The 23,035-nt window shown below is 37.8% G+C and overlaps 2 protein-coding genes across 2 annotated transcripts in view; one reads left to right on the plus strand and one right to left on the minus strand.

The window, feature by feature from the left end:
* Nucleotides 1-1,875: 1,875 nt before the first annotated feature.
* Nucleotides 1,876-12,594, minus strand: LOC149050636 (uncharacterized). The gene is made up of 12 exons (XM_089198247.1): nt 12,529-12,594; nt 11,996-12,067; nt 11,283-11,348; nt 10,274-10,345; nt 9,579-9,650; nt 8,735-8,809; nt 7,478-7,549; nt 6,265-7,285; nt 5,386-5,467; nt 5,064-5,102; nt 3,996-4,292; nt 1,876-3,599 (listed from the first exon to the last, which is right to left on the minus strand). The coding sequence occupies exons 2-12, from the start codon at nt 12,031-12,033 to the stop codon at nt 3,460-3,462; spliced, it is 1,974 nt and encodes a 657-aa protein (XP_089054373.1). The 5' UTR covers nt 12,034-12,067; nt 12,529-12,594; the 3' UTR covers nt 1,876-3,459.
* A 10,423-nt stretch (nt 12,595-23,017) lies between these two features.
* The window catches only part of LOC149050637 (uncharacterized), a 56,342-nt gene continuing 56,324 nt past the window's right edge, over nt 23,018-23,035 (plus strand). Inside the window, exon 1 of the transcript XR_016184280.1 lies at nt 23,018-23,031. The gene's annotated coding sequence lies outside the window, so the exon portion shown is untranslated. The remainder of the gene's footprint in view (nt 23,032-23,035) is intronic.

Here is a 23,035-nt window from a genome sequence, read left to right on the forward strand (position 1 = left end):
CTAGTTATGGCGGCAATATTTATCTATACATATATTTTTTTTCCAACCTGTAAACACCAGCTAAACTCAAATAATGAAGTTTTGTACCAAGTCTCGCAGTCATAAAACCTACATTTACAGTGTGGTAACCCGCCTAGCCGTGGTCGAAAAATAAAACACGTTTACATACAATCTTACAACCCCGGGGTGCTGGGGTGAGGTTTCTTGAGGTTGTTGTTGCGCTTGCAGTTAGGGAGTTTGAGCATAAGCGTCCCAAGCTCACATCTCGAGAAAGACGAAAGATTAATTCTCGGACATGTATGTATTTATTCATGAAAGCGTCACGCGTTGTGTTACGCGGTTTTAGATTACGCGAGGAATCGTAGACTTATACGTTATAAGGAATAGTTTGGGAAACGAAATATGGTCGATTTACAACGCCTAATATTCCGATATGTGAACATTTTACACTCTCGTGTGTCCGTTGAGGTTTCTGTTGATTTCTGCCTTGAGACGTCTAGGAAATGCTCAAAGTTTTAGAACAAGTGTTTAGCTTTTGAGGTTTTTGCCATGAATGCGACCCCGGCTAGGCGGGTTAGCCTACCTTGAGACGTTTACATGGCAAATTGTCACCCCGGCTGACAGGGTTACCCTACCTGGCAGAAAGGGCAACCCGCCTTGGCGGGTTACCCTACCTATCATGAAAACGTGATCAAGATAAAATGAGAGATTATATGGAAAGGCGGGTTACCCCACCTAGGCGGGTTACCTCACCTACCTGGGGTCCCCCACCTCCATGTAGACAGGCCCTAAGAGGCGAGGTGTTGTTAACAATTTTCATCAGAGGTCATTCCCCGAATTTTCTTGTTAGTAATATAAAAGCCAACGGTGATTATGTAACGAAAAGAAATCATGCATGGCTGCTTGGAGATATGGAATTTCTCCTAACGTCTTCAACTTGTTATCTCACGAGCGAGCGCAGCGAACGAGAAATTTGAAGAGAGATTCCATAACTACGCACACCCATGTGTTATTTTCTATTTAATTTGAAAGTGGCCATGATATCGTGGCCATGATATCGTGGCCATGATATCGTGGCCATGAGATTATAAAACAATATAATATCTCTTGGTCGTGGCATATCAGGACAGTGACGAAATATCGTAGGATTGGAGGGATGTTAGATTGCGTTTCTGATTGTTTACTTGCAAATATGGGTTTGGTAATCTGCGACATATCAGGTCAAACGTTTCCTTATACCCTCTCACACATGTAAAGACACTGACGGATGAATAGAGCTGAAACAGACTATTTTATCCATTACTAATGACATTTCTAGCTCTATGCAGTCTGCCAAAATACTCCGTCCTGATTACAACTTTTTTCTGGGTTTGGGGTGGGCAATCTGACCGAATGAGAAAATTTGGAATAATTATGGCATTTTATTGAGATGCGGTGAGTTTTAATCAACAAAAATTTACCTATGACTTCTACGCTGATAGACACACAACCTAACAACAGTAGGCATATTCTCCATGTTATCTTCTATAAATGTTTATAAGATGCTGACGAGGAAAATTTGTTAAACAATTGAGAACCTCTTAAGCTGGTGATCATTTCCTTTATTCTCATGACCTTACTGTTTGACTGAGGGGAGAAATTAGATACTAATCATTCTTAGGGGTCAATGTTTAATGGATAGTCATCTAAAATAAACCACATTTTTTTATGATTTTTATTTACTTAGGCAGACGAGCTTGACAATATACAGCATTCTACACTTCCATTTGTATCCGTTAACAGCATCTTCATTCGTTAGCTCAAAATGAACCAAAAGAGATTGACTGATACATATGACTTATTTGATGTTCTTCCTCGTGTCGTATTATGTAAGTAATACCTTTTTCCTTTTGATTAGGGCAAGCTTCTGCAAAATTTACTTATGAGTCAAGATAACAATAAATCCAAATGAATAAATAAATGAGTCAGATACACGTGCATCATCTGACCTGAGCACTTAGTACATGCGTGCAGTAGGGTAAATAAGATTTATGGCTTAGCATTGTTGAGTAACGCAGCCATCTACTAATTACGTAGGATGGTACATTTTTTTTCTTTTGGGTAAATAAGATTTATGGCTTAGCATTGTTAAGTAACGCAGCCATCTACTAATTACGTAGGATGGTACTTTTTTTTTCTTTTCGGTAAATAAAATTTATGGCTTAGCATTGTTAAGTAACGCAGCCATCTACTAATTACATAGGATGTTATTTTTTTTTCTTTTGAGCAAATCATGAGTAAGATATCAATAGTAACTTTAGATTGAATACATATGATTCATGGCTTAGCATTGTAATATAACACAACCATCTACGAAATATATAAGAAGTTACCTTGTAATGAAACAATTATGAGTAAGCTGTTAATAGTAACTTGAAATTAATGGTAACTTCAGATTGAGTAAATATGATTCATGGCTTAACATTGCTATTCAATACAGCCTGCTACTGAGTACTTAACTTCAAGTTGAATAAATGCGAATTATGGCTTAGCATTGCTATACAACAGCCATCTACGGAACTTATGTCATATTTTATATGTTGTCAAGATTGAATTAAACAAATCATAGCTAATAATATTATGGTAAATTCAAATTGAAAATTTGAATAAATATGATTCATGGCTTAGCATTGTAATATAACACAGCCATCTACTGAAAATCTCAGATGTTTAAGTTGAATTAAACAAATCATAAGTAAGGTATTGATAACAGCGTTAGATTAAATAGGATATATGGCTTAGTAACGTTATACAAGACAGCCATCTACCCGGCGAATATATAAGATATGTAGGTTACGTTGAACATTAAGCTTAAGCAAGAAATCGATTGTAACTTTAAGTTTAGTAATTACTCAAATTTTAATTAATAAAAAGGGCTCTCCGATCTTTGATTCGGGTATCCGCCAATAAAGCAAGCACTGTTTGTCCATTTTAAAGTTCACTCTCGTTAATGAAGTGTTATCTGAAGTAATATTACTGCAAAGGACAGAGATGGGCCTCTAAAATAATTTTAAGTTATACCAATTCCAAGCTTACCAACTGTTGAAGGGACTTAAAATACTTTTGATCTCTAATGGTACATGTACAAAGTGTTACATATACAGTCGAAAACCTAGCTAAACAACACATTGACACGTTTTTTTAATTACATTTAGCCTATTGAATCATAATCAATATGTATCTGGTATAACACGACACGAGCACTTACATTTTCACATAAAGCAATAGGCTCGTATTTTGACACTATGCACGAAAACTACTGTTTGTTGAAGTATTTCAAAGTCATTACAGGGGCCAAACACCTACCTACGCAATCGATTTTAAAGTTCATTTGTTAAACAAGAAAAAAATGCAACACTTAAGGTACATGTACTTCTCTTACATAACGAATGCACTCATCTGAGAATACAGTGTTGTTGTTTACACACTCGTTTCTTTTATACCATCGAGCGCTGGGTAAAAAAAATCAAGGTCGGAGTCATCATCAAACGTGGCCAGCGGTACTCTTGGGGACTCTCGCCCAGAGGCTGCTGGGAGATTATCATCTGCCTGGTGTTTATCTGTTGGATAATCACATGACACAAGGAAAAAAAGAAGACACTCAGTCACGTACCGTGTGTTAAATACTTAAATTCTGCTTAGACTAATTCATAGCGAGATTGTTATAAATTGGGGCACCTTAGTACAACGTAAGCCTCGCAAAAGCGCTTCCTGTCACTGCTGAAAGAAAAACCGCTCCAAGATTTTTCAATGAGGAAAAGTTCCTTCACCATTCGAATAAACCGCTGAACGTAGTTAAGCAGGGCAAGGGAGGTAACGAAATTATAGAAACTAACAATTTGTTTAAGGTATAAAATGAAGAGAGATCGTTCACCAATAGTCCTCCAAATTGATGAAAATAATCTCAATATATCAAAGTTCTTTTTTTAAAAGAAGCAGAGGGTTGATAAACATACCCTTATTCACAATTAACTCGTCGCCTTCCCCAGCCTCATCTTCCATGTTATCTTCCTCTTGCTCTTCGCATTCTTTGAACTCATTTTCTGATTCTTCTTCTTGTTTGTTAGCTTCGTCTTTCAGCTCTGATGGGTCTTCGTGGTCTTCCTCGGGTTTTTCTTCTTGTTCAGTCACAGCTCTCTCCTCAGGCTCTTCATGCTCGGCCTGCTCAGCGTTTTGCTCATGCTCGCTTTGATCTCTCGATTCGTCGTCACTGTCATCGCTGTCATCAGTCTCTGCGTCTTGTTGGATTTGAACTGTAAAGAAAAAAGTTTCAAAAAATAGAAAGTGGATTGTACCAGGGGTGCTACTGCCTTTAGTACCATTTTCAGTATATCATTTAAAATCAAAGAGTATATCATAACATTTAATTGATCTTGTGCGCTGTTGTTTGACATAAACTCTAAAGAAAGGGCAATAGTCTTTATTGGAACAAAAACTTGGGTAGCAGCTCTTTCAAGAAAAATAAATAAGTTAACAACGATTGTTACGCATTTTCTTCATTAAACATCCGCGGCATTTATTTTAAATTTAACCAGGTAACCTCGGCGTTTATACGAGTCGAGACGGCTATTGACGGGATTTAGTTTCCTGTCATTTTACGCCGATTTTTCTTCGCTCATCCTCCGACTTCAAGGAATAATCGGTCAATGCGGCACGAATTGTCGCTCGTCACTTTGTCGCTCGTTATTCTACAGGGATTACTCTTTTTCCTTTGAACATTTTCTTGTATAAATTTGACAACAGTGCTCTTTAATTAAGTGTAGTTACTTGAAAGTGAGACTTAAACTAAAGAGCGGAACCTCGATTTAAACCTCAATTATACGCTTACGGCGTTCAGATCTAAATAAGCAGTTTCGCCTAGACGTTTTAATCAAGAAAATACGTAAAACTGTTTTCATATTTTCAGCTTTGCCCATCCATTCTTCATAGCATTCTGTCTCTCTTCGTTTCAGATTTACCCGAGCGATTTAGGAAATCGAGCGACTTTCCCCAATGTTTACTTGAGCCGAGTAAATATTTCATACCTTCTTCGATGACTTGCATTTCAACGCCCTGATCTTGGCCTTCGGAAAACAGCAATGACATTAGTCAAACATACTCGGATGGTATTTACCTTCATCATTGTAAATATCAGTGATTTGTGGATGGGTGAGTCATGTATGAAGAAATAATCCACATCACCAAAGATAGTAATTTTTTTCCTTCCTTTTTTTCTTTAAAAGATAATCATGCAGAAGTGCAACAGAAGCCAGAAGGTAATCACGTGACAATAAAACTTAGTCAGACAGGTACTTAATCCTTAATCCTTAGTCCTTATTTCCGGAGGATGATTTTCGATAAATTTACCTTCATTGTTTTGAGTTCGTCCACACTTTTCCACCAAATAGCTCCAGAACTGTTGGAATTTAGCCTTCAGAACACGTCGTACCTAAATGCAAGTCATCAAGAACAAAGAGCAAAACAAAACAAATTGGAATACTATGTGTACTGATTGGTCAAACACCTATGGTTCTCTGAACCGATCAATCTTGATCTAATTTTTAAAAGTAGTAGGGTAATAACTCTCTGGTTTTGGCTCTTTTTTTTCCGTGCGATCTTTTCACTTCACCGTAAGTGTTATAACTTGAAAACAAACAATTTTATTTTTCGTTAGTTACGCAGTTTAAGGCACGTACAGAAAAATTTAAACACTGCTAGTACCTTAGTTTATGGTGCTAAGTTGCATAACAAGGCTGGTATACCTAATGCCGAGCAACGCGAAAATGTTGTCGTTCTAGATGACCGGACAAGAATTATATAATTTTTATTTTTTAACTGATTAGTTAGTAACAGCACCCTCTGTATATCAGCAACATTTCCCTGATCTCTACAACTTCCACTACTCAAAAGGATGACAAGTAAAAAACGAAAAAAATTTTTATTTTAAAAAATTACTTCAACGACGTGTTGAAGAAAAACGTAATAAGTTTACGCGGCGTTTTTTTTGCGAGACTTTTTTTTAACGGAAATGGTTTCTTTTGGCAGATTAAGGACAGTCGGCAAACTATTCAAATATCAAAACCCGCTAAATTTTCTTGCTAATCGGAATGTATTTTCTTTTTAACTAGTTCTTTTGACATTCTTCACGAGATAGAACAAAATGTTTATGAAAATATCCTTTAAACTTCAGCTGATCAAGCTGCAGCAAGACGTTTAAGCAAAGATATGAAGGTTGCAAGTTACTACCTGTACTGTTGATAAAGTGTAGAGAATGGGATTGATGGCAGAGTTAACCGGCAGAACAAAGACTGCGATCCAAACTGCGAGGTCACCAGGTGTACGGAAGGATTTTTCCACGAGAGACCTCATTCCAATCGCCACAATAGGCATCCAGCAGACACAGTCGGTAAGAACAATGAAGAACACTCTTTTGGCGAGCGAGGCCTCCCTCCTCAGATCGGCTGCCCTTGACTTGGCTTTCATTCTCCTCTCTCTTTCAGTCCCTTGCTGAGCCATGCGCCTGTTTGATGCGCAGGACTTATAGATTATCATCGTGTATGCCACAACGACAAAGAGCACAAGGGTAAAGTTTAAACCCACAAACATGGCAACAGAGTACTCCCAGCCCGACGGCTTATCAGTGGAAAGCTGCAATGGCAGACATACAACTGATCTGCCATAAAAGTGATGACCTTTCTGGCGACTACCGAAGTAGTCGAAGCCCACCGTGGGAATAAATGCAATTATGACACCAACAATCCAGATAAGGAAGCACAAAAGGTGCGTAACCTTAAGTGTAAGGGACTTTCCACGATAGGGGAATAGAATATTCTTCATCCGGTCGGCGGAGAGCAAACAAATCGTCATAACAGACACCTCACTTGACAACACGGCAATGGCACCTGTTATCTGACATGTCAAGCTTGAACGCCAGTAATAGTCATGCAAATAATACTCCCCTGCCCAAATGGCATCCACCACACCTATAGTTATGAGGTAGACACCCATAAGTCCATCAGCCCCAGCCAAATGTATCAACATGATGGACTGTATCTTGTTTTTCTTCTTCTTCTCCTTAAACACCAACCGCCACACAATGACAAACACAGCACCAACCAACGACATAATTCCAACCACCCAAAGGCACTCCCTCGGAGCTCGATTTCTGAACAAAGTTTCACAACTGGCGAAGCTGTCGACATAAGCAAAGTCGCAATCTGCATCCTGCTTCGTCAAATGGCAACACATCAGGTTGGTGTCTACAGTCCTACGGTTCATAAAAAGAGTTGAAATGAACAATAAAAGGGGAAAAAAGACAAATTTGATTCGTCACAGGATCTAAATTTGCAAGAAAATGAAAGTGTAATAGTAATATAGTCAGTGCAGTATAACTGGGCACTGGCAAATGAAATTTTTTAATTTTAAACTCCTCGCGTGGAGAACATTTCACTTGACTTACGCAGTTATTAGATACTTCATGTTTGAAAAGAAACCCTCCGGTAGTTCTCGCATTTCGTTGTAATGGAAGTACCTGCAAATTTAAGGAAAGTAATTCAGGCAAACTTTGCTCGCTAATTCTTGATAACATCGATATCTTTAGCCTATTAATCACAAACATTACTAATTCCTCGAATATTATTGGAGCATTCGCGGCTTCATTTTTCACTAATCATCCCATACAGTTGTAATAAGACAGTGTAATCGGACAGTTGGCTGTAATCGGACACCGGTAATCGGACAGTTGAAGCAGCCAATCATACTAAGCCTACTCAGCTAATCCACCAATCACAGAAATGATTGAAATAATCACAGCAACAATCACTTATTCAAAGAAAAACTGGGGAATTTTCAAAATGGAGGAATTTTTTACTTAAGACATTGTCTCTACTGGAGATATTTGTTTTAGGTGAATTTGTTTTTTCGGAAATTCAAATGGCTATGATTACTTAGTAACAGGACTTCTTGTTATCTAATTCTGTGTGTAATCATAGTCGTGATTAACAAATCGGACTCCCACCTCGCCGTCGTCTGATTTTGTTGATCACTCGTATGATTACAGACCGAATTGGACCCCACTCAGTCCTATTACCGTTCTGTATTAATCAGTTTTTCGGCTCTCTCTTGTTCCTTTTCCTGCCCAATTCTTAACAACTATTTGAAAGATAACTAACACCGAAGACGGATAACTCGTCATTGAGTATGTAAAACATACTTACACAGGCTATGCCGAAGTGTCTTTATTTGTTATATTCATATGCTGTTAATCCTCCAATGAGCACCTGGTGCACTCATTTCAAATTTAGGTTGAAAAGATGGGTCGCTCACTACAGAGAGGGTACTTTATGGGGAGGGGCCCTCCCTTAAGTTTTTCCCAAACTTTTTCTTGTGACCAGATATGATCGTCCCAAGAAGTATAACATGTGGGCGAAAATAAAAGAATAAACTGTGCATGAATGTACAAAGCCGATCGATAATAGCGGCACAGTTGGTACTCTTAGTATATCAGTGGTGGTATGTATGTGAAAATCGTTTACTCCATTTTCCCTTCTTAAACAATTCGGCCAGTGGTATGATCACTTGTACATTCATTAAAATGGGGGAGGGGTGCTTATCCGTGAGTTTACAGCACGTGAGAGTCGCACCAACAATATCTGTCTCCCTTGAACTCAAAGTAGTTTGAACACACCTGGAATATTATCAGTTTACTCATACTCACAGGAATCGAATACTTGGGGCGACATCTTTGAATTGTTCGTTGGTAACGGTGCGGATATTGTTGAAATAAAAGCTCCTACAGAACGATGAAACAGTGAAAAGTGTAGAGCGTCAACTGACAAGCATTAAAGCGTAAATTAAAACAACACTGGACAGAAAATTAGTCAAGGATGGAAGGCAATATCTTCAATTTGTTCAAGTAGGCAGTGCGCCATACAATAATGTCACATAAGTATTTTTACGAATTTTCATTTTACTGAGAAGTTCTTCAAAGTGACAGTTAAGTTATCAAGAATGAACAAAACATTCTCTATTTAAGTCGCAATTGATAGTACGGTTCCAGATCTATTTCTATCCGCGTGGCCGATGCCGATTTAAGTAACCCCATGAGTATTTTCATGCTTACCCTCGAGAGGTTTTCACGCTACAAGTCTTTGTAAACTCAGTGTTTGAATCTGGAAGGGGGTACCTTAGCAGGATCTTGTTTTTGGTGGTTAAAGAGACCTGGTGTCTCTCAAGGTTTTGTCTGATTTGCCTTTTGGTGGTTCACTCTTCTTCTAGTTAATATGATCTCTTAGTCAGCCCGTTTTCACTTTCACAATCGTAATATTTCGTCGTCCATCACACATGGTTTTGATCATAAGGTATGATCTGTCCTCGGGGGTAGAAGATTGTCCGTATTTTTGGTATGGAACTTTGTAGGCCTTTTGATTTACCTGAGCCGAACTCGTCGCAGATAATGGAGATTCCTAACATTGCTATAATTGCATCTTCATGAGACCCTTACTAATTTTACAGTACCTCGTTACCGTTAATCAGACGATAGTTTAGAAACAGTTACTTACATAGCCATTATGTTTTTCATGCCTTTAAAAACTTCACGTGGCAGGTAGTTAATGTTGTTTTCGTAAACAACCCTAGAACAACATAGAGGGCACTTCATTATTATCAGAAATATAGAAAAATTTAGTGGTAAGCACGTATTTACATAAACTTTCTTCCTATCTTCATTGATTCTTAAATGCCCTCTCCTTACGACATCTTCAAGAGCTATCCGATATTGAAAACATAGTAATAAAGTGAAAAAAAAAACAAAACAAAAAAAACAAAAACAAAACCTCACAGCCGGAAAGTTAGACTGATATGCAGTTTGCGGTTACCTTACTGAAAATGTCAAAACTTAGTGCATGCTTATATTTGGACTTCTATAAAAGCATTGTTTCACTGATCTGTTGAATTTTTTCTGGGGTGAATTGCTACATCTCTAATTCTCTTCTTTTTCTGTCTTTTTCTGGAGAAATCCGAGGTGGCAGTTGCTATCTTGAATGGATGACAAAGAATCTTTTTCAGAATTCTGCTAAGGTTTCTGAGGTTTATCCAATCAAAGTACATTAGCTTAAAAATTTAGCAAAACTTTGGGCAAAAGTGGTGGGAGGAGGAAAGAAAGGTCTATTCGCCCTACTGAGTTGGTTAAGTACATATTTGGTCAAGAATAGTTACTTGTGCAGTCAGGCATGATTTCTATCGAATGTTTACTTACAGTTCTTCCAGTTTGGAAAGGCCTTGGAACTGATCAGGTGACAGGTGTACGAGGCTGTTGTTATACATGTATCTACACCATAAAATGCAACAGGCGCTCGGTATAATTACAGAGTCTTTGATGGGGGGAGGTATTATTGACCTTAATGATATTTGGCAGCACAGAGCTGACTGCGAAACTTATTGATTCTTAAATAACCTTGACCCAGCATAATCTTTTGAGGACCTCGAGACTAATTTAGTCCCGAGCCCTGTCTCATATCATAGAAACTGTTTCATCCTTAATTAAAGTCAGTCGAGTTAAACATGCTTATTATGGAAACCTCCTTCGAAAGTGTATTAGCGCCTTGGTATTCGGCAAACTGTTCTACTGCTCATCAGTGTGCTCCAACACTTCCTGAAAAAACATCCCATAAATGTATTTGGACCAAAACGTTGCCACGTGTATTGTGACAAGAAAAATTAAGTTCCATCGTGTTCCGCCTTCACCGAAAAGGCTATGCTGGCCGCCAGGTAAACAATGGTTAAACCTTAGTAACGCTATTGTGACATGTAAATGCATGAATGATCGGACGTGCGCCCATTTACAAAAACGTTTTGAAAGCCGCTAAAGAATTTTAATACATTTTTCAAGAAAAATAACAATCGATCGTTACAGTTTAATTTGGGTTAATCATCAATCATCAGCGATCATTTCTAGCATATGGTCCTTGTCAAGCCCCAAGGGAAGGGTGCTGTTAAAGTATTGTAGGGGACGTGTTGTATTATATTTTGTTCCATCACCTTAAACATTTGTACCCTGGTAATTCTTAGTTGATGGCATCTCTTTCCAAAGTGGACGTTTATTTTTAACTTTTTACTCAGTTAACATCCTTAAACAAACTTTTAAGTCATAAGAAGATGCCAGGGTAATAGTCCGTATCCAAGCTGATCCTTTGGTTTTGGCCAATTAATGGTCATTATACAAGACACGTACTGAGCCAGTTATATCACAAACGTGAATCACTTACAATATTTTCAACTCCGACAGGTTTTTGAACCTTGGCAAGTGCTGAAGTTTGTTACTGGAGAGTAAGCTGTGAGCGATATATAAAGTGAAAAAAAAGTCAGTTGAAATAGAATTTGAGATTCTTGGAAAGGTTCTTGTTCTCTCCGAATAGACAGGTCTTTAACTTTAATGAAATGAAACCCAATTGGTTCTGGCAAAGCTATTTTGAAGACTTACAACGTTCTACTCATTTTTGCTGAGAACATAAACTGTTTACTCCTGATCCTGAGAATTTAGGCAAAAGATATCATTTGCAAATTCATTGTTAACATGGGCGTTTTCATATCATGACATCACTTTTCAATACTGATGCACCAAACCATAATAAGTCACTTACATCACAAATCAATCTTTACAGAGTTCCCTGGTTACTCAGCGAAAAAATTATAGTCGAAAGTCACGTGAAGCAAAGGGCTGAGTGAGACAATTGAATTTAATATTGACCTCTTTTTTTTCAATTGTTCTCGATGACCAACTCCACGAAAGTTAGCATTTTATAAAGCTAATTGAGCTTATGGTGTTTATGTTGATACGCCTTACGTAAGAGTCACAAAATCTAAATTCGCGAAGCTCTGTTTTTACAATGGTCATAATGCATTAATTTACATAAAGCTCTATGGAAAAGTGTACATTATAATTCCTTTTGCTGTGAAGTTTCTACTGAATGTCACTTACAGCTTTTCCATCCGGGTAAGGTTGCCAAAAACATCCATGGGCAGGTGCTGAATTTCGTTGTTTGACAAATCCCTTAGAGTATTTATTGAGGTAAAGAGTTAGCTAGCTTTTCAAGAACACAAACGTTATTTGGAAAATAGGCTAGGCCTCCCACTTAAAAGTTTCTCTTAGGTGCCAGATAGGAGCCAAACCGGATAACGAACAATAAATACCAGTTGTTTTTACCAAATCAGGAAAGGAAAAGTTTTTCCGTCTGTCTTTAAAAACATCAAATATAATTAAGAATCTCTAGTATGAAACAACTGGAATCAACGAACATATTTATTACATGCTTAAAGCTGATAGACCTTTCCTTTAGACAATAATGGCAGAAAGACCTCGTACATTAGTGCGGTATCTATCGCAAAATAACACCTGATTTAGTAATTTATTCCAAATCAAGCCGCATTCCAAGCGGAAATATGCGAGATTTCAAATAATTTTAAAAGTTTAGGTTTAACCTGTTTTTTTGTACAAGGAAAAGTCCTACGTACAATTCTTTCAGCTTGGTATTTGTGCTAAGTATCCCTGGAGGAAAATTCTGCAACTGATTGTGGGACAAGTCCCTAACATTTGTAGAGTGAGATGATAATCAGTAAGAAAACAAACCAAGGAAAAAAAGAGTCCCAGATAACAAACTACATTTCCACGGGATATATTATCAAGTTCTTCCCCTACTGTGTGCAACGACTTTATTTGGAAGACATTGGGAAAGTTATCTTCAGAAGAATGTCAACTCAGTTATTTCAATCTTGGGTAACTGTTTCGGACGAAATTCTTATCTGGTAGATTCTACTCAGTTGCAGTTCATCGAGTTTTCTATCTAATCATCTCATTAATGAAAAAAGAAACCTATTTTTAAGTGAAATGTATTGGCTTAAACTTGTAAATAGGTCTTCACGTAACTGTCTATCTCTTACTTCCGCCCACTAATTTCTAACTTAAAGAATTCCTCTGGAAAAATAATGAAATTTTGCGATCCAATTTTTCTTCGCTTTTACTTTTAGTAAACAAATCCGCCCTATTCGATAATTCAACATAATTATTATACGGGCGAGTGTTGTGCAAGTTTCGTTGAACTATTTTCCGAGTTCCGCGAGGGCGAAGAAAATGCAAGTAATAAGCAAAATGTTCAATCGTATTATGTGTTAAACATCGAATATGGGATTTATCATTCCACTATTGTTTCAATTTCTAGTATTTTGGTTTCTGGTTTTCGAAATACATCCTTCGGCCTCATCTGAGCCTGGCATCGATCGCATAAGGCCTGAGCGTTAGACAAATACAACACGAGAGAAATCGTCAAAGTGTTACAGTGAACAAATTACAAATTCTGGAGCGCTTAAAAAGTCAAGGTGTGGATCGTTCAGTGTGGCCATTTTTTTTACTCCTCTTTCCGTCCGTATTTTCCCTGTGTAACGCTTGACACATTTCGAGTGTTCCGTTGCCCTGATATGGGCGGCGCAATTGTGAAATAATAATAATGATCACTTTAAAGGCCATTGCACTTTTTTTTCAGGCAGTTGCTCGGGTGAGTTCAGTTGGCTATAATTCGACGTTATTTTGCTGATACTTAGCTAACTTTGGAAAGTTATTGAAGTCCGTTAATGACGTCAACATGACACGCACAATGTCACATGACCCACAACAAAAAAAGGCTTTGAAACTGCTGCGCATCTTGTGCTTCCTTTTCGTACTTGCAGCATTTGTAACGTCTTGTTGAACAGATGCACAACGAAATGGAATCCATTTTTTAATGAGAAAGAGGAAAGAGGTAAAAATCGGAGGCTCAGAAATATTTCTTCTTATTTTTTTTTTAGCTCGCGAGGATTTAGTCCCCCCCCCCCCTCCTCCCTCCCCACCACCCCATAAAACCCGTAATCAGTCCATTGACCCAGTAAAACGTTCGACTGATAAACAACTCTGCAATGGAGTATAATCATTTCCCTCATTAACATTTTTGAAATACAAGTTATCAATTTCATATAAATTGAACAGTCTTACTTTGAACTACTCATACACAACGGCACAACGGATCAAAATTCAACGATCGAAGAGTTGACTACTGGCTCAATTAAGAACGAAAGGTTTTAAAACCATATTTTGAACGACTTGAAAGCAATGTATCTCACACAAACGCAATGCACAAGAAAGAAATGTTCTCATTGACTAAGATTTTCGGAAAGAAATATCGCAAAATGTTTACTTACAGTTCCTCCAAGTCGAACAATCCTTGAAGAATTTTTGGAGGCAGATTCTCCAGCCGATTGCCACTCAACCGCCTAAACCAGGAATTTCTCTCATCAGGGAACGAGATCAAATCTGATGTAATCGATTTTAATCTAAAAAAGTATTTTTTGCCCCACCCTTCTACTGCCTTTCTATTTAAGAACGATTCAAAACTCAGTACTGCATGCTCTCCTAAACGGGATCGGAAATTTCACATCAAGGTGTGAACTCTATTACAACTCTGAACGGCGTCTCTTTCATCAACCGCAAAACTCTAGCTTTCACGTAAGTCTTTCCATCGTAGATTTTACTTCCTGGCCTTTTCGCGTTCCCTTATCTAGGTTTAATTTCTCAGTTTTAATTTGTACCCCTCAACACAATGTGAGGACATTTCCGAGTTGATACGACAAGGTAGTCGTACTTCTGTCCAAGATATAGTTCGGAAAGCTTACGAAGGTGTGTAGACCGGCCGAGCGCAGGGATTTTTCTCATTATCTACTCGTATTTAAAATCGCCACCATTATCAACACTATCTTCATATATGGTGTCGTTTTCTAGTTTACTTTTAACACGAAGTCTGAATTAGAGCGCAAACTTTTCCTTATATCCTTCACCTTTATTTTTTGAATGTTATTGTAATTTCTTGTCTTTGAATACTATTATCATTTCGAACGCGTTAAAGAATGAAAGCGCAAACTATTCCCCCGAAAGAGCGCTGTTCTCTATTTGTTTATATTTCGCGGTCACCGTACGCGTCAGCATCGCTATGGTATTTAGGCAGTTTCTTTTCCAACATGGCGCCGAGAATTTAATGAGTTTCTATTCGGCTCTTGATTTTTAACTCGTTTATCTACTCATCTAGTAACCAACAGTGGTTTTTGTTAAACAACATAGCGGTTCCAAAAACCTCGTGGTCAGTCTGAGGTAATATTTCGCACGCTCATGAAGTAACGTGCCACAGAACGCTACTCTTTCCAAACAAGCAGTAATAATTAACAGATAGAGGTATTGTGTTAAACACCTTTGTTTGTCCTCTTGATCAGAACCTTTAACAGTTGAGCCTGCAGGCTACAGTGGTATCGTGCCTTTCAAATTATCGAACTATGTAACTCCTTTGAGGTTTCCACGCTGAACTGTCGCTTATTTCTTAGTGTTACTTGTATGTAAATAAATTAAATCATTTTTCGTCGCTAACAGGCTATTACGTCAGAGACAAAGTAGAGCAAATAACTTAACAAATATTTTTTTAAAAGGATGCGAAATCGTTAGTACTCACAAATATTTTAACTCGTCTTGTCCAATAAATAGATCTTCAGATAAGTTTTGTAAGTTGTTGTTTCCAAGCCACCTGTAAAACGCATTAAAGTTGAATACCATTATTATTTGAAAAGACTTTCGTTCTCTCTGCTGACCAGAACGTGCGAGATGCGTGACTATTTTCCTGAGGCTTTAACCATAAACTTGCCACTCCTGTTGGGAAGAACTATCGTGCAAATGTGTATGGACTCATTGATTGCTTGAACAGCTCTTTTTGCTGTTGAGTTCAGCAGGCCAAGTACATCTACGTTTGTGTTTCTAATGACAAGCCCTAGGAATCCGCCTCGCAGGATTTTGTTAATCTGGCGATTTGTTCAAGAGGATTCACACAAGTGCTTGCTGTTGGGCAAGTTTATTGGGTAGTTATTTAGTATACATTTACATGTTCACAAAAGAAAGTTCGTAATTATAAAGGGTTTGAGTTAAAGGGGGTGAGACTATGAATAAAAGGGCGATATAGGAAGAATAATCTAACTAAGTCAGCGACAGTCAACGTTCTTAAGCTTCAGAGCAAAATACTTACAGATCATATAACTTGTAGCGTTTGAATATATCAGATGGAAGTGTCTCCAGTTTGTTGAAGTCTAAGGTTCTGCATAAAAGATATAGTTATTTTCTCGACGGTCCTCAATTGTCCGGTTAGGAGCGTTTGAATCTCTTTGGATTCAGCCACAGATGAAAACAAATTTGAGAGAGGCTGTTGTTGCATACGAGTGTTAACACTGGAAGTTAGAAATATTTGAGCACGAGTGCGCTCATTTCTTGAGTGCGCTTGTATTCATATATTTCCTTACACTGTTCACTGCCGTGGTAAAAAAGAAGATTCAAACGTATTACAAATTAACTAAACCATTTTGTAGTTCTAGTTTCGCAAGCGGTTTCTTCGTACACTGTTGACATCAAAATCAAATGAAGGGGCTAACTGTTTTTTCCTTCCCATCAAAATCTTTTGATGCTTTAAGCTTATCAATCACCCTTCCAGCGTCGCCAAAAGTTATTTCCCTGCCCTAAGTATATTACGGAAATCCATCAGAACAAAAGTTCCTAATACAGAAACTAGCATATTTTTCATGGCAAACTTTTAGAACCAAGTATATTGTTTTTTGACAGGTCTTAAGGTCACTCCCTATGTGTTTCGTACCGCCCGTTATCCTCTCCACAGTACCAAAATACCCACAACTGAGAACTGGGCCCCAATAGACCTTATAAACCATTTGCTTATTTATTCTTAAATAAGAGACGCCTCGTTTTGTCAATGGATGTACCTAACCAATTTTAACGAGTCGAAATCTCAAGGGTTTTTCGGGTTGCATGACAAACCATCCACAGTTACTCTAATTTAGTTTGATTCTTCAACAGAGTGATAAATCTCTGAAACAAATTACGAAACCAACCGTGAAAAGACAGTGAAAGTTATTTCAAACTTTGAATGATCAACACAATTGATATTCTCATGTCAACATGAATTTTTTTTCTTCGCAGAAAGTTTTTAACGCATAAAAGTAAATTACGGTCTGAGGCTACTCTGAGCGCGCTTCGCATATGTAATTTTTGGTATGGAGTGCGATTGACCCTTCCCAAACACAGAGGCTGGAATTGGAAAGTCATCACGATTATAAAAGGTTCCTTCGTTCCAGCAACTTTTTGGTTCCCAGAGCAAAAACGACATTCGAATCAAAATGATTTTAGTCATCTAAGCAATAACACTTCAAACTTGTTCAAACTCTTACATTAAGGTAAAAAAAACTTAAAACGTTTTCACTTGGCCAAAGGTCCCATTGATATGGTCTTTTAAAAAAAAAAACTGTTCAGTTCTGGCTGGTTTTTTTCCAATCCGCGCGTGCATTTCTTTGTATACTCCCTGTCGTCCGCCATTTTGTCGAGTATGTAACCTGGCCTGGCCGTCAGATGTCAACAGGTTAACAGATGTCAAATTTCGTATAAACGCTCAGTAAAGTTGTCTCCGGGGGGCGTGAGAGGGGGTAGAGTTGTCTCGTGTACTCGAGACCATATAAATGGGGCCTAAAACACAACTGTAATACAATTAAAAAAAAGTATCCTTATTTCAGTTTATTTTCCTAAATTTCCTATCAAGATTGAGAATTAATGGTTTTATTTTTAGTCCTCGTCATTAGAGAGGATCTGTTGCTAGAATTTTCTTACACCTCAGATATGGTAACTAACTCAAGCGGAGAAAGATTCCTAAGCCACAAACACTTACAGGTTTTTAAATTTATATTCCCACGACTGGTTTTTAGGTAGTTGATCAGAGGACAAGTTCTTTATGTTGTTGTTGTTCAGGAAACTGCAATGGTGAGAAGGAAACCATAAAAGTAAAAAAAACAAATGGGTTAATCTGATTTACTTTGTACTGTTATTGCAAAGCTGAAGATAACAAGACTTGAAACAAGATCAGACATGTTCCTGACCACTTTACTGAATAAGAGTTATAAGTGCTAGTGATAAGATGAGCCAGGTATTGAGGAGTAGACGATTAGAAGGCAGACTGTTTGATTTTTCTCCTAGCAGAAAGAGTCAATATGAAATCTACGCAAAATTAACAGAGGAGGTTTTAGCCAGCAAAGTAAGAGACGAAGAAAGGAGAAAGAAGTTCCCTATAAACCTTTTGGCAATCCTTTCTTTCTGGACGTTAAAATTGTCGTTCATGTCAACAGAAGAATTCCTTAACATAGGAGTTTTGATTATTATTATTTTTTATTGAATATCTGATGCAGACAATACCATCTGCGCGTCTAAATTCACTTTACTTCTTTCATAATTTCTACCATGTTCACTTCTGTTTTCAAATTGCTCTTTTGTCTTCTTAATTATTTGCCACTTTATATCCCGTATGCAACCAGGAATTTTGTGTACAGATTGCTAGTCAGGTAGAAGGACAGGTTACGGCGAGCAAAATTTTATGTTAACTAGAATAGTTTGCGTTAAAAAAAATAATTTCGTCCGTGATAGGTATCCAGAAATATTATAACATAGCTAGTAAATTTATAACATGGCTAGTAAATTTGTCTAATCAAATTCAATTGCGTGAGCGTGCTTCATATTCCTATTGTGCACGCTCAAGACGTCAGCAAACAAATCCCTCGGGAAAAAAAAATTTTCCATCGGGTTGAAAATGCTATAAAACAATTGGTTCCTACGTTAGCTATGCGTTCGAGTTATGAAGTACTTGGGAAGTTTGGAGAGCACTCAAGAAGCTAGAGTTGCTCTCGGCTACGCCTCGAGCAACTCTTACGCATCTTTCGTGCTCTCCAAACTTCCCGCGTGTTTCATATCTCGATGAACGCACGCTGACGTATGAATCAATTGTAAAATTTGGTGTGGCTTAGATAAGAGCGCCAAGTGTTTTGAAATCTTGGCGATTCAATTGAGAAACGATCGCCATTCAGGCATCCATCGGCTGTAAGACGACAAAATTAATTCGAGTAGAAAGGATCAACCCCACAAAATCATTAAGTGTGTCTGATCTCTCTATGGAAGGTAAAATGGAGGTTTTGGGTCTTTTTCTATCATTTTTGTCTCATCAATATACTCAAGTGGCTACATATTATACTTTTAGTTTGTTGTTTTTGTTGTTGTTGTATCTTACTTGCGACGTTTTAAGAACAAATGTTAAAAAAGAAATTGATCTCGATGATGTCGGTGAAGATTAAAAATCTAAACCTCGATCAATATCGATTTTAGCAAGAGATTATGATTATAATCTCTTGATTTTAGCCAATCATACCCTTCCGTTTGGCTATATACAGTCCTTCTGACACTTGGCCATATGATAAACAGTTATTTTCAGAAACATCATTTCACAAGATTCAGTCAAGGAGAGTAAAAGAAACAGTAGCCCTATATCAGTTGTAGCAAAAGTGCTCCACAGCTACTTACAGTTCTTCAAGCCGATAAATTTCATAGAAAGCTTTTGGGGGCAGCTGTTCCAGTTCATTATAGGACAAGTCACTAAAAAAGAGAAAATGAGGTGAACCCAGTGACGAGAAATCAGTGATATGTGTCTCGAAGCCTGAAATCAACTTTGGCAAATAAATATTCTTGGGCAGAAGAAACTTTGAAGTCGAATTTCAACTTGTAACAACACCCAACCCACTAGATCCTGTAATGCTGATAAACAACAAAGCCTGAGCAACAAAGTTCTCTTGATAGAAACCATGTAGCCTTCCTATCAATGCAAAATTATTTCGAAAATATTCATAGAGGAGAAGTCAATCTTCAAGACTAATGAGCGAACTTGTTATGAAGTTTACCAAAGCGTGGTCCTAAATTGATACAAAGAGCTAACATGACTAAATACTACCCAACGTAACACAAGTTTTCTGCAGGCTAATTTCTTTGACTGACTTAATTGTTATTGCCCCCAAAGTAGCAAAAAACGACCCGTTATTGCATTTGTTCACAATAACAGCAATGTCTATCGAAAGGAGAAGAATAGGTAAGTATGGTGGCATGTCGAAATGAAAGAACTGATCAAGCTCGCGCCCTTTCATTTCAGTTGGTATCCACTCGCTTCTTGTGACTGAAACAAAGGGTACAACAGGAATTGAAAGGAACATTGGTTAGAGCTGAAACTCTACATCTTTGACCAATTTTGTGCGTGACTTACTGAAATCAGGAAAATACTACTCCAGAACTTAAAAGTATTTGTTACTGGAATTTTGCAGGTGTTTCCAGCCCCACTAAAGGGGATGGGATTAATGACAGCTAGAAGAATTTGACTGATGTGAACATACACTTAGCTTTAATGCCTAAGCTCAACTTTGAAAAGAACTTAGATTATGAAATTTTATTTGCAACTGCGGGAACCACGCTGCCCACGAAAAGTAAAACGCAAGAAAGTGATGCTCAAAAACTAAGGAACAAAATAATGTCAAATAATTAAATTTGATAGGAGTAGATGCGTTACAATCATGTCTAATGAAGACATCAAGTGTGCTATAAGTAAAGACGCCCTGGCTACGAAATAAGTTACAATTGGGCCATATTGCTGATGTGTTATCTAATGACTGAAGTTTATTCAAAATAATAACAAAAAAAAAAACAGAGTTAAAATGTAAGAAAAAAGTTGCAATTTGTTACGACAAGCACACACACAAAAAAAGAAAAGAAACAAGCCTAGTGGACTGACTTATGGTGATTGCACTTTCTTCAATCATCCCATTTTCCCCACCGTTTTTCAAGGTTTTCTTTACATCAATCTTCAACATATTATCGCCACACATGATGTATCACATGTTTGAAAGGGAGTAGGTGAGCACAGGCAGCCACACTTCACTATGACTCGTCTCAAAAGTAACTTCTTTCCTTGATAAAAATATGAATGAGTCCCCTTCGTAAAAAACGTTGCCGAAATCCTTGTACTGTTATTATAGCCCAACAGTCCATTATTTTATTTTAGATTGAACTATATACAAGTCTATTTTTTATGGCATAAGCGTTCCAGCCTCTCCCAGCTTGAAATGTCATTCAACACACGTGATACTGCGCGCTTTATCATCCGTTCACTCCTGCACCTGAGAGTTAACTCTGGATTGCCTACAAGTCGAAGTAGCTTATTTGTATAAAGTTAGAACAATGTTATACATTTTGGGAATATTATATTTGGTCCGAATATTGCCGCTTGAATTACAAACCAAAGTCAACGGTTCCAGGTTCTCCTTGAACATTTTTTCAAAGAAATAAACTTCTGATGGCTGCACTACATGTCACATTGGATGTAATGATATATTCTGAAGACATTTCGTTGTCAAAGTGGTTTGTGGGAATTACCTAGTAATCAAATACAGTATGATGTAATAAAGTATCTTTCAGCCGACACTGGACAGTTTTTGACGCCTTTACCCACGAATCTCAACTGAGGCGCCGTTGCACATTACTTACATAAAGTCGCTCTCTTATTCGAATACTAAAGCACACTCTTCAAAACCTCGTAATCTCTGGTACAAAACTCATGCAAGAAACACCGTTCAGTCCTTCTCTTACAATGATTTAGGTTGTGTTTCTATTAGCCAATCTAAATCCTGATTTTCCGATCCACATAAAATTTTGTGCTTCAAGGACAAAACAAGTTTAAGACTACAATCAGGACGATCTCCCTCCGAACTTGGATCGCGTGGGTCGGTAGATCACTTTTGATCCCGATTACGTGGTGGACACCATAGCGATTAACACGGCGGTTAAAAAAAAAAAGTGAGCCATTTTCATTTTCAAGTCAGCCCAGGTTCTTGAACACTGCTGCACTCCTCCAGAAATCTTTAAGATTGTGGAAATTGAACTTGAATGTTAAGAATAAAACAAAGAAGTTGAAAATTCTCCCAGTTAAGAGGTAAACAGCATGTAATTTTTTCACACGGCGTAAGCATCCGCCCGAATTTGCAACATTTGTGTGAGTTTTCCAAAGCTTCTCAAGCATTATAAAAATGAGCAAGTCATCCATTTTCATGATGTTTTTCCTTATTTCTCTATTTTCGTTAACAAGTTCTTCCAGCAAGGCGTAAAAGGCTGAGGGTAATCTACAGAAACCGCCATCATGTTTTACTCTTGGTATTTAAAAGATCCAGCCTGTTTGCCGCATGGATCGATCTCTTTTCAGATTTTTTTTCCGACTGGCAAAAAAATCCAAACAATCCTGATAGTCTAAATCCAAATATGCTGCACATTGTTGATTGCCGACCTTATGACAGCCTAGGTGACGTGCCAGGTTATTCCGAATGTGAGTTGGGGCGGATTCCGGTGACCCCCTTTGAAAATAAGGATTTTCTGCCGATTTAGAGTTGCTACTGTCTGACATTTCTTCCAAAGACCTGAAGTAATTTTGATATTTGTAATTTTGTTATAGAAAACCTTCAAATGTCTGCCTAGATTTGGAATACGTGGTTAGTCTTTACGCGAATTCCCTTGCGGAATCAAAAAACGTAGTTGTGGTGGTAAACAGCCATTAACAATAATCATTTCCCTCTGTGCAGCCCTGTGTTCCACTGTGCCAAAGTCCTCTTAATCCCCAAGTTCATTCCAGATTTCTAAATGTTGTCTCTTAAGGCCAGGATGCTAATGCCCCGAGGCTTTTATTGTCAGTTTGATTACATTGTGTCATTCAAAGCGTTAGACAAGGCATATCATGAAAACAAAAAGGCTTGAGGTTGTTAACAAAAACAAACAAACGTAAAGAGCCAAGAGGGGGAGCAACGCCACCAGAGAACAAGCCGTAAGCACACCACGTTGGTCGGTTTTGGGCCAGGACGACGTTAGGGACGAACAGAGTCCGTAGCCAACAGTGTTAGCCTTCACGAAAAGTTTCCACTTGTTTATGCCACTTCTGTGGATGGTAGTATTTTGGATGACTTGAGCAAAGCGAAAATGTATCGCCTGGTATCAATGGAAAGTTTCTGAGGAGAAATTACATATGTATGCCCGTGCAACATGTGCTCCAGGTAA

Source organism: Pocillopora damicornis, chromosome 2, assembly GCF_964200805.1.
Source record: "Pocillopora damicornis chromosome 2, jaPocDami1.2, whole genome shotgun sequence".
Taxonomy (NCBI): Eukaryota; Metazoa; Cnidaria; class Anthozoa; order Scleractinia; family Pocilloporidae; genus Pocillopora; species Pocillopora damicornis.